A 12,036-nucleotide genomic window follows, 5' to 3' on the forward strand; every position below is an offset into this window, starting at 1 on the left:
AAATACAAAGAGAATGCTTTAATGACTATCAAAGTTTGTCTTTGTAGAGATAAGGTTAAAAGAGATCTCTTGATTGATGTTCAGTTTAGAAAATCAAATAATATTCACTTGTATGCATTTATTACCCTGATATTATCTCCTCTTTTCATTGATGTTGTGCAGGCATTCGTTGCGAGACCCACTGCCCCGAGGGTATGTTTGGTCCAGATTGTAGTCAGCCTTGCAACTGCCATAACAACAGTTCTTGCGATCCAAAGACTGGTGAATGTCAGTGTGCTCGAGGATGGGAAGGGGACGACTGTACCTCCCCATGCAAGCCAGGCTTTTATGGTCTTGGTTGCAAGGAAAAGTGTCCTGATATGATCTATGGTAAGTGAATACTTTCTACAGCTATGCTTTTTAAAAATTATGATTATTTATTCATTGATGCCAACTTTCAGGAGCCTAACTTAAATGTTTGATTAATTCAATAAATCATTATTTGTTTGAGACAATTTGTTATAGGTATTTAATTTTCTCCATGAACAGAACTAGATAACCATTTGAATATCAGTTGTTACAAACTTTCTGTGTCTACAGTGAGTGATTCTGCTCTAATTTTTATGAACAGTTTATTTGTATTCAAATTGCCTTTAAAACAATAGTTAAAAGGATGTTAAACACATGCTAAAATTAAATCATGTTTATAAAACTAGGAATGAGGATAGGAATATTTATAATGATAAACACAATGACACACTAGTGTGGGGAGAGGGAGCTACAGGAGGGGAAGACTAAGGCAAAATACAAGAGAACCGGTACAAGTCTACATCTTCATACATTGCTGTCTTCAAATAGATGGGCTTTCAGGGACCAATGACATCATCATTATTAATCTTGGTTCTTCCAGTACATACATTCTAAGTGTCCATTGAGCTCATACCTGTTTCTCATCGAGGAATATTCAGTCTTAATACAAAAGTGCAGGATAAGAAGAAAAGAGAAAAATGGAAGAAATAAAAAAGATAAACTGTGTACAGGTGATGGTAGATAAGGGACACAGGACAGGCATAGAGAGATTAAAGGACCTAAGCAGGTAAATTTAAGTATTGGGAAGGGAACAAGAAGCAAATAAAATGTTTCAAAACTATAGGAAAACTTAAAAGTATAAGCGTAATGATAGATCAGTGTCAGAAGGGGAAGCAATAGAGACAAAGACAAATGTTTAAAAAATAACTGTTCTGATGGTTTAAATCTTTCTTTACATTTGAATTGCTTTTTTCTGCATTAATATTTTATGATAGATAAGATAGTCTTGCTTTTCATGTTAATAAATACTGATATTATGGAACATAATTTAATATAGGCCTATTAGGAAGCCTGAATGTAATTGAAAACGAGAATATTCATTTTGTTTTGTCCTTGTTGGCTAACTCATTTCAGAGTAATTACCTTCTTCCAATAAATTAACTTCTGTGGATGTACTTTCGATGATTGAACAGACCAATCCTAGCATGGAACAAGCGTCCACACAGGTTGCACAGAATTGTTCGAGGAGGGCGTGGTTGTGTTGCGCAGAGTTTTCGTGCTTGTCTCCTGGCCTCTTCACATCCTTTACATCTGCATTATTCCCATTCAGATTGACAGCAGCAGGGATGGTTCGGCGCCAAACTGGTCTTCAGCGAGCTTGTCCCAGGTTTGTGGATCGAGACCTGTCATCTTCATAGTGAGCTTAAGCTGGTCGTTAAGTGCCTCATAGGGTTCCACGGGCTCTGGATGCTGGAACAAAGTTCACCATACAAGATTTGGCGTGGAAATCTGGTATCCCTTATCCGATGGACACGGCCATTTCATCTGAGCTGATGACCAATGATGGACGATTCTGTACTCTTGGCATGTGCTTCCTCAAGAACAGCAATGTTTGACATGGTCTCCCTTTTGATCCTAAGGATAGATCAAAGTTTCTGTTGGTGGAAATGGTCAAGCTTTTTCAAGTCACGTCGGTAGAGGGTTCAAGTTTTACAACTGTACAGCAATGTTGTAATGATAACAGCATGTCACACCATGAGCTTTGTGTTCACGGTCAGGTCTTTATTCATTAACACCCAGTGTGATAGTTGTCCAAATGCTGCATGAGCAGCACCAATTCTCTTCTCCACATCTTACTCACAATTACAGTGCACAGTTAAAATACTACCCAAGTACAAAAAGTGGTCTACCTGCTCCAGTGGAGTATCTGAGATGGAGACATTGAAATGTGGAAGTGTTGTGCCTGGTGAAGGTTGTGCCAGGACCTTGGTCTTTTGAAGGTTAATGGGGAGACCAAAATGATCACATGCACTCTTGTAGCAGTTAACTAGCTGTTGCAATTCTTCTGGTGCGAGTTTAGGTGATGCAGCATCATCTGCATACAGAATTTTGGTTACCTTTGTTTCATGTGCTCTGGAAGTGAAGTCTAGCTAAGTTGAAGAGCCCTCCATCAAAACGATACCTAACCTCCACACCTGGATTATTTGTAGAGGATTCATAGAGCAAGGCAGCCAAATATAATGCAAATAGTGTTGGTGCAAGCACACAGCCTTGTTTCAGTCCATGAGTATTAGTAAAGTTATCTGAGATCCTATTCTGATGGGAGACCTGCCCAGTCATCCCATCATGGAGGGCCTGAACCATATCAACAAAATGCTGAGAACAGCCAGAGAGTTTCCGCACCGCCCATATAGCAGGTCTTGGAACTGAGTTGAATACCTTTTCCAGGTCATAAAAGACTAAGAAGAGAGGATTATGTTGCTCTCTGCATTTTTCCTGAAGGTGCCTTTCACAGAAAATCAAATCAGTTGTGCTTCCTGAGCTTCGAAACCTATACTGAGACTCTGGGAGGACTCTCCGAGATAACCTGGAGGCGGTTAAGCAAACTTCTTGGAGAATTTTACCTACAATAGATAGTAGTGATTTACTGCGATAGTTGCCACAAACACTGCAATCACTTTTTTTGAAGATAATGTTAGTGGCATTTCTTAGTTCACCAGTTCTCTGACTACCCAAATTTTAAGGATGAGATTGAAAATCTCCGTTTAGGGATTGACTACCAGCTTGAATTAACTCCAGTGAGATGTCATCTGGGTCAGAAGCTTTTCTAGGTTTCAGCCAGTTGAGCGCTACACTGAATTCTTGGTAAGTTGGCAGAACTGTCATCTGTGGCTGTTCGGGCTGTTGAGGCAAATTACGAAGAAAGTCTTCATCAGCAGGACGATTTAGAAGGGTGTAGAAATGCTCCTTCCAATGCTGCAGGATTTCATGGCTGTCAGTAAGAGTGGTAGACTTGTCAGCACTTTTCAGTGTAATTGATGAAGAGTGAGATGGACCATACAGCCCTTTATTCATGCTTAAAAGTTCCTCTGGTCCTGAGCATCAGATAATTCTTGAAGTTCCAGAGCTTTCTGCTGCCACCAGGTATTCTTCATTTCTCTTACCTTCATCTGACTTGTTCTTTAGAGTTCTAGGAAGTGTGTTTTTTGTGTTGGAGGATAGTTCTTGAGAATGCGATAGATATGATTCCTTTTTTGCATTGATGAGAGACAAAATTTCCTCATTGTAGTCAAACCAGTCTTGCCTCTTCTGCTTTACAAAACCAATGGTTTCCTCAGTGACTTCATGATTAGCTGCTGCAAAAGTGGCCCATTCTTGCTGAACGTCATTTGTGCTAACTGGATTAACTGCCAGCTGGACATTGATCATATTCCAAAGTTCTGTGTCAAGAGATTCACCTGAAGGTTAAATATGTTAAACTTTCTTCTGAGCAAGATTTGGAGATGCCTAGGTGGTTTAGGACACTTTGACTAAGGAGGAGTTTGTGATCAGTCCAACAATCATCAATATTTATTGCTGTTCTGGCAGTAAGTATGTCCTTACCACATTGCTATGCTTGCTCCTTCAAGAATGTACCAATACTTGAAATGAGGTCTTGAAGTGGTTAGGCAGTCAAAACTGAGTGTTGGTGATAAGAGTTCATTCTGTACATAGATTGATAAGCAATATAGTGGTCCATTTGTGTTACAGTTGCCAAGTCCTTGTTTACCCATCACATTTTTCCGTAGTCGATTATCTCTTCCAACTCTGGCATTCAAATTGCCAAAGAGTAAGAGCTTATCTGCAGATGGTACCTTGTTGATGGTTTGCTTAGCTGACTGTAGAGCTCACCCTTTACATCATTATCAACATCTAAGTTTGGAGCAAAGGCGGAGATGAGTCTAAAAGTACTTCCTGAAAGTAGAATGTGGAGAATAATTCTTTCACCAATTGCATTGGACGTAAATTGGTGATCAATAACCTATTTAATCTTCACAGTGAATACCACACACCATGGATGCAATGTTCTTGATCCTCCTTTCCCTTCCAGAAGATGGTATATCCTGAACCAAACTTGGTAATTTTTGCCTTCACTGGACATCTGCTTTTACTCAAAGCAGCAACATCGATGCTGAATCTTGAGAGGTCATGGATAGCAAGAGCTGTTCTTCTCTTGGGCCTGTCATTATGTGATATGAAGTAAAGTTCTTACATTCCACGTTCTGATCTTCAGTGTGTCTCTCTTACCTGCTTTTGATTTCCGACTGCATGAGTGGTGACCCACTGGGTGCAGCCGCCTAGCCAGACAAAAGATGTGACTTACGATCCTTCCCCATGTGAGATGGGCAGTGGTAATCCTATACAGGCCTGCCCAGACACAGATGCAGGACCAAATTCCTGAATAGTCACAGGGTCTTCGGGAGATGACCATCGCATATCTGCTGCCAACGTGCAGGTTTGAGCTATGGGCTTCCAGTTTCACCCGTAGCCTGCCCCCACCATCCATATCCTATCGCCGCTGGACTTTGGAAGTAATAAGTGACATTTGGAAGAAGTGCCACTGGTGTGGGTTTGTTTAGGGTGGATCTCAGCTTGCCAGGAAATGAACCACACACTGTGATCTCAGAGCAGTGTCCTGTGGAACATATGGAATGAGACATGCAGGATCAAACACAGAGGCTGCAACGAACTGCTCTAGATGCAGAATACTACTGAGGTGCACATTCACAGCCAATTCATCTGGCATGACCTCCTCCGCCTCCACAGCCGTTGGGAACCATGAGAGTAATGGATTCCTCCTCTGCTTGTGATGGGTTTGTGTCATTTCCTACACTGAGGGGACAATCAACCTACCTAAAGAGGCTCATCCACCCAAAGCCGTTGGCCCTTTAGGGAGTAGAGTTACTTACCCCCGCCCGACATTTGCCATTGGTAATACCAATATAAATGGTCCGTTATTGGACATTATAAATTTTCCAGCTAATTCATTCCTCGTTGCCAGCTTTTTGCCCCAGTGTGCTAAGTTGGGCTCATCAGTTGGTAAACAGCACACCCACCAAGACTCATGGCTAGTGCATACCATGGAGACCACTGCATAGGCTACTTGGAGCCACCGGCAGTGCCAATGCACGAGACTTTCTCATTCAGGACAAATATTTCAGGTTCCCTATGGGAATCAACCAATTTATGGTAATGAGACAGTCTCTCATAGTACATTGGCACTGCCGGTGGCTACAAGTGGCCTCCACGGTATGCACTAGCCATGTGTCTTGGTGGGTGTACTATTTAGCAACTGATGAGTCCAACTTAGCACACTGGGGCGAAACGCTGGCAACCAGGAATGAGTTTGCTGGAAAATTTATAATGTCCAATAACTGACCATTTATATTGGTATTATAAATTCATTCATTTAGGACAAATATTTCAGGTTCCCTATGGGAGTCAACATCTATATCATTACTTGGTATTGAGTTGTTGGCTGTACGGATTTATTCCAAGCGGAATATTCGGTCAGACATGGGAATATTAATGAGTGTGTTAAACATTAGTCATACTTATTACATACAATATTAAATGTGATCAATTAGTATTGCATTTTGTATTATGCTATCACTCGTAACAAAATTGGACATACTGAAAGTACTCACTCCTTACTTACTAAAGAACCCCCTCCACCATGTGTGTGTTGCCATTCCCTAATGTCTGTCTAGACACATTCTATTGGACGTACCCAACATCATTAACATTCATTCTGCACTGAATGACTTCAGTAAATCAAAACAGATTTTTCCATTCTTAAATAATATTATTAACCCTCCAGTACTCACGCGGGGTAAAAAATTACCCCAACCTTTGGAAAATGGCTGCTGATTTTTTTGTCATGTACTGTACACTGGGCTGTTGTATACCTTTCAAGGACATTGTGGTGTCTCCTGAGCTGTCTGTCATAAATCTTCATGCGTCAGTACGTTTCCGGCAGTGACACAAAATTGACTGGGGTAACATACTGCCCCATGCGAGCACTCGCAGAAGTAAATTGGCAGACTCATGTTTTGTTGATTCTCATTCTTGCGTGTGTGTTTATTGTGAGAACGACTAGCTACTTTAGTATAGACGGTAAATATGAGTCATGGTATAGCCGGGAACATTTACAAGGACCAGGAACGAATTCATCAATTCCTTTCTGACTTATCTGACAAAGAATTAGTGGATTCAGAAGATGACGGTGAAGAAGATAACATAGAAACATCAGAGCATGATTTACTCTCAGAACAGGATGTTAGTGACTTACCTGAAGAGGACTGTGCCACTGCATCAGGGAGTGAAAATGACGACACTTCAAACAGGCCCTGCCAAAATTACATATGTGGACATGATGGTGTGAATAAATGGAGCACTGTAGTACCTCCTAAAAACATTCATACTCGTGCTCACAACAAAGTTTCATCGTACTTGCCTGGGTCTAGGCTGAAAACATGTGACGTTACGGATCTAATTACTTTTTTTACTTTTTTTATTGATGAAAGCTCAATCGCAACAGAACTGGTGAAACCTAGGATAGCAGTTAGAGCGGACCAAACAAGTTTGCCTCGCAGTATCAGAGTGGAAGCCTAGAAAATGAGTTCAAATGTTAAGGAAGAAATTTCCCAGATCTCTCTGACTCCACCCCTGAAGAGAAAAACACCAGGATCATCCCTATGATGTGCTGTATGTCCTAGAATTCGGGACAGGAAAAGTGGAAACTCTTGTATGCTGTGAAAAGTATGTGTGCCAAGATCATTTCAGTACCGTGTGTGAAGAATGCCTCAACAAGAAAACCGATAGTGACTAAAAAAGGCACAACGCCAGTGTTCAAATAGTAACAAAGTGTGATTGATTTTCATATTTCTAGTTTTCAAGACTACATGAACTCCAGTGCTAATATGAACGACATTGTCTGCTTTGAAATTATGCAAGATATGTTTTCTGCATGGTGTGTATATTAATGGCAATAATAGGAGTTATGTTAATTGCTTTTTATTCATTTGTAGGGCCCTTTGTCAAGTGAGTCATGAAAGGAGCATAATTTCATAGTTACAGTAAATATACATGAAGGAATGGGGTAACATTTTACCCCGCGCGAGCACTGGCGTGACAAAACTCCGCGCGAGTACTGGAGGGTTAATCAGTTACCTATGTAGTCACTTTTGTATTAATGTAGTTAAGTGACTTTCAGTTTCTTGAGAATACAAAAAGAAATGATCATCACTGGCATTAAACACTTTAACTAAAAACACTAGTTGAGGCCTTTTCAGTTGCCAAGTCAGATTTGAAGCTTTGAATGAAGTAAACTGAATAAAGGAAAATTATTTCTATGATAGCTGAAGATTTTTTAAAAATTACTCTTCTGCCATTCGTACCATTCGTAAGCCTGCACTTGTGTCACCCCTTGGAAGGGGCACAGCTATCTCAGAATTATTTAATAAGATAATTGTTTATGTGGAAATGATATAGAAAGGAACAGGATCATAGCAGGTGATCCAAATTTACCAAATGTTAACTAGGAAAATAATCTGAATGACTAAAAACATGGCTAAAATGGTAAGTTAATCTGGGAAGGATGGCTAAATCAGAAAATGATGGAACCAAGCAGAGGGGGAAATATTCTAGATGTGATACTGATAAAACCGAATTAACTCCATAAAACAAAACTGAGGTGATAGATAGTATAAGGGATCACAAAACTCTTTTAGTCGTAGTTAAAAATAAATGTGATAAAAAGGAAGGCTGTAAAAGCAGTACCATATGGTTAAGAGAGGCAGATCATTCGTGATTTAGATTTATTGTAATAAATAAGGAACTATTAGTGCTACAATAATACTGATCTCTTTTTATATATATCATCAGAAGAGAGCAAGACTACCGTGTAGACATGAGAAGAATGCAAGAATGAAGAATGTGGCTTGCAAGCACGAACTTCCTGTTCTGTCCAGACAGATCGGCTCTTATCTGCTACACGAAAACATTGACTCACACTTTGCAGTTTGTTGGATTACAACTGTCAAGAGCGAAGAGCTGCCAGTAGAAGATCATATAAAGTCGCCTGGGTAGTAGCGGAGTTGCTATGGTAACCATTGCTTCACTGGCTTTGCTGGTGAAAACCCCTTCGCCCTGTGCCTCGCCGGACATGTGCATTCTTCTGATCTCCCAACAATACATTGTTTTCCCTTCCATTTGTCTTACTGTATTGGTTGAGAACTAGATCACTCAAATGAAGTAAACATCGCAAGCAGCAAGGATGTGAATTAATACAACTGACATTGGCTGGTACCAGTCTAATTATGGACAAGTGACACTCAGTAAGCTGTTAAAATATTTAAAACTAAACAGTCATGGTTGTTCTAATTGTAGAATTTGAAAATATTGAAAATAACAAAAATTTAAAAACTTCAGTGTTTAAAAATGGTTTAAACCATATACCAGCCAATCATGTAAATAACTATTTGCCCTCTAGAAATTGGAAATTCTAGTATACAACTCATAAAACATGAAGTTTGATGCATTATTCGTTCAGTAATAGATTTCTGAACTCTCATTGTTTCAATATGAAATTAATCATGGCTTTGTGGACAGTGAAGAAACGAAGTACATGTAATTGCTATCACATGTTGGTGTTTCTTATCATTACTGTGGTGACGCCTCTGTTTTAGTTGACGATGCTGTCATGAACCTATTTGGAACTTTTTGGATCATTTTTAATTTGAATAATCTTGACTTCACTGTAGACTATTATTTTGATAACCGCATCTTAGATTTCTGTTCTTGTGTGCATTTGAACATTATTCTGTTTTATTTTTTCAGGGAATCGAACCTGTGATCATGTAACTGGAGAAGTTGTATGTCGTCCAGGATACATTGGACTCACCTGTGAACATCCCTGCCCAATAGACACTTATGGCCTCACCTGTCGTAATAAGTGCAACTGCAAGAATGGAGCTGACTGTCATCATGTGACAGGTATGGTTTGTCTTCAGAGGACAGTGGACTGTTATATAGAATTTATGAGACAGAAATCTTTCAGCTAAACACAAAAAGATCCATCTTGTTCTCAATTCTTGAATTTGAGCATTTTTTTGGTGTAAACTAGCATTTGTTGTTTGACCAGATTCCACCTGTGTGAAATTGCACACTCACCTTAAATAATTAGTTTTTCTCTGGAAAATTATTGAAATATGAGTAAAATTTAAGTTAAATTCCATTAAATAGTCAAATACTATTAGAAATTTACACCTGGGACATGATCTACATTTCCAGTGCATTAAATACAGCAACCACCAAACAAGTGTACGACAAATTCTAGCGATGTGATCATAACAAGTTGACAGGAAGGACAGACTGTATTCCTCCAGAATCCTACCGGTCCTTCCTGCTTGAGACAGTTTCTGTTCTCTACAACAATAGAAAAGAAATGAAACCAGGCAGTGATTTCCCTTTCTTTACCTAAATGTCATAGCAGCTGTTGAAAATAATTTCCATGTTCGTATGTGTAGACGTGGTATCCTTGAAGGAAATTCTGTGACCTGCAGCATAATTAGTCTTGGTTATTTCATTTATTGCTCTCTTCATTTTGTTTTCCAGGGCTTTTGCTGTTCTTGGTTTGTTCTGACAGACTTTCTGTTTCAAATTTCCCCACAAACAATATTTGTATTGAATAGGTGGACACAATATTTTTAATCTTGAAAGAGTTTATTTAAGCTAGCCATAATCTACTAATTGTCTGGTCACCAAACATTTCTAATTACAGCCATACAATTACATACAGTACAATATGGGCTATAGCACCATCTTTCTGAAAGTAGACATAGTCTTCCTCTTCCATAGTCAACATGTTAAATATGGTATGCAAAATAATGTCTAGGTATTGTTCAAAGGTCAGTGTTCCATTAGATAAAATGGGTCCAATTATTCTTCATCCACTGACTACAGACCACTCATTCCAGTGTCGTAAAGAGGCATCTCATGTATTGCAAGAGGATTTTACCGTAGTGTAGAGTTTTCTAAGAATTAGTGTACATTCTTGCATGAAACCAAGCTTTGTCAGACTTTGTTCAAAAGCAAAGGATCTAATTCTGTCATCCACAGATTGTATTGTAGCCCCCACAGGCAGAAGTTAACATGAGTGACAGGATCTGCAATATTTGCAATATTTACTTTGTGCACTACAGAAATCTTATAGGGAAAAAAAAAATTCCTCCCAGCGCTGAGATGGGAAACGTTGCACTCATCATTGCATTCCTGTGGTAAATGGCTAGATGGTTTAAGAGGGCTAACCCAAAGTCTAGCTCACATATCTTAGTTTTTCATCAATTAAGATTTTTTATTTTATTTTTAGAATGCTTTTTTTCTTTTTAAGACAGATCCAATTCTGCAATGCTTTTCAAACAAAGCCCCAAGTAATGTATTTTTGTTAGTTTGTTCATTTATTTTCTAGTGAGGTACTGGCTCAAGGAGGGACTGATCTTTACAATCACAGCTTGACTGCTTTCAATTTCAGTGAATATTATTTTTGTTGACAATTTAACAAGGTTTCCATATAACGAGAAAAATTTAAAAAATATAAACAAATTAACGTCATTGTAGTAATATTATACATAGAAAAACAAGGTGTGTAAAATAAAATAAACTTAGGTGGTAAAATGGGCATATGGTGGTTATGCATTTATTCTTAGATGTATTGTTCAAGGAAGTACCTGTGTCCTTGCTTTTTAAATTTGTTCAGATTCTTGATTTATTTTAATTTGGGAGGTAGATTGTTATAGGATGTAGGATTTGCTTACTGAATAACAAATGCTTTCTACACCATATTGAGTAGTGTTGGTGGAATCTATGTAAAACTGTTTTGTTGGTCTTGTATTATGAGTATGAATATCTTACCTGTATCATAGTTCTGTATTAACTGAAAGCATTAACTTGTTAGTCTAATCTGAAGAGCTACAGATTTTTTTCCTTGAATACATGAAGCTTTTACACACTTTATTTTGATTACTTGTAATTTTAACCATCCCATTCCTGTATTTAAGACATAACTGTAAGTCTGATGTTTCTCTTGTACTCTCAGATGTAAAGTTAATAGGATCAAATCACTAGGCAGCATATAAGAGCTGAAATGCAGAAGTCAACTTGTCACATTAAAGAACCCTTTCAAGGGCAAAATGCCAGAACTCTGGCATGAAGAAACTACTCCATATGATGCTGCTGCTGATGATGATGATGATACAGTCAATCAGATGATTATCATCGCATTTAGGCATGTGTTATCTCTGTTGCAGGAGCATGCCGTTGCTTACCAGGCTGGACTGGAATAAACTGCTCAACACCGTGTCCAGTAGGCACTTATGGAATGAACTGTAGCCAGCACTGCAAGTGCCTCAATAAGGGCAAATGTAGACGTAATGATGGACAGTGCCGCTGTCCTGCTGGCTGGATAGGAGAACGATGCACAGAGAGTGAGTAGTTATGAGTGTTTGAAATGTAAATGGTTGTGTGTTTCCTGTAATTGTACATCTTTATACACATTGCCTTTATACCACTGCTTCACATGATTTCACACTACAACCTTCTCCTTGTAACATTTCTGCAGAGAAATATTTATCCTTCCAGTCTATAATAGGTCCTTGTCTACAATATTAATACTCCTGGTGACTTATGGCAGTTTTACAATATTCACTG

General features: G+C 38.8%; 1 protein-coding gene across 2 annotated transcripts in view; it reads left to right on the forward strand.

Annotated features, from left to right (window-relative positions):
• The window catches only part of LOC136885811 (protein draper), a 314,515-nt gene that overhangs the window by 267,200 nt on the left and 35,279 nt on the right, over nucleotides 1-12,036 (forward strand). For both annotated transcript variants that reach the window (XM_067158547.2, XM_067158548.2), the window contains 3 exons: nucleotides 163-369; nucleotides 9,169-9,324; nucleotides 11,637-11,813. In XM_067158547.2, coding sequence (XP_067014648.2) covers nucleotides 163-369; nucleotides 9,169-9,324; nucleotides 11,637-11,813 — 540 coding nt within the window. The remainder of the gene's footprint in view (nucleotides 1-162; nucleotides 370-9,168; nucleotides 9,325-11,636; nucleotides 11,814-12,036) is intronic.

The sequence above is a fragment of the Anabrus simplex genome, chromosome 1, assembly GCF_040414725.1.
Source record: "Anabrus simplex isolate iqAnaSimp1 chromosome 1, ASM4041472v1, whole genome shotgun sequence".
In the NCBI taxonomy this organism is placed as follows: Eukaryota; Metazoa; Arthropoda; class Insecta; order Orthoptera; family Tettigoniidae; genus Anabrus; species Anabrus simplex.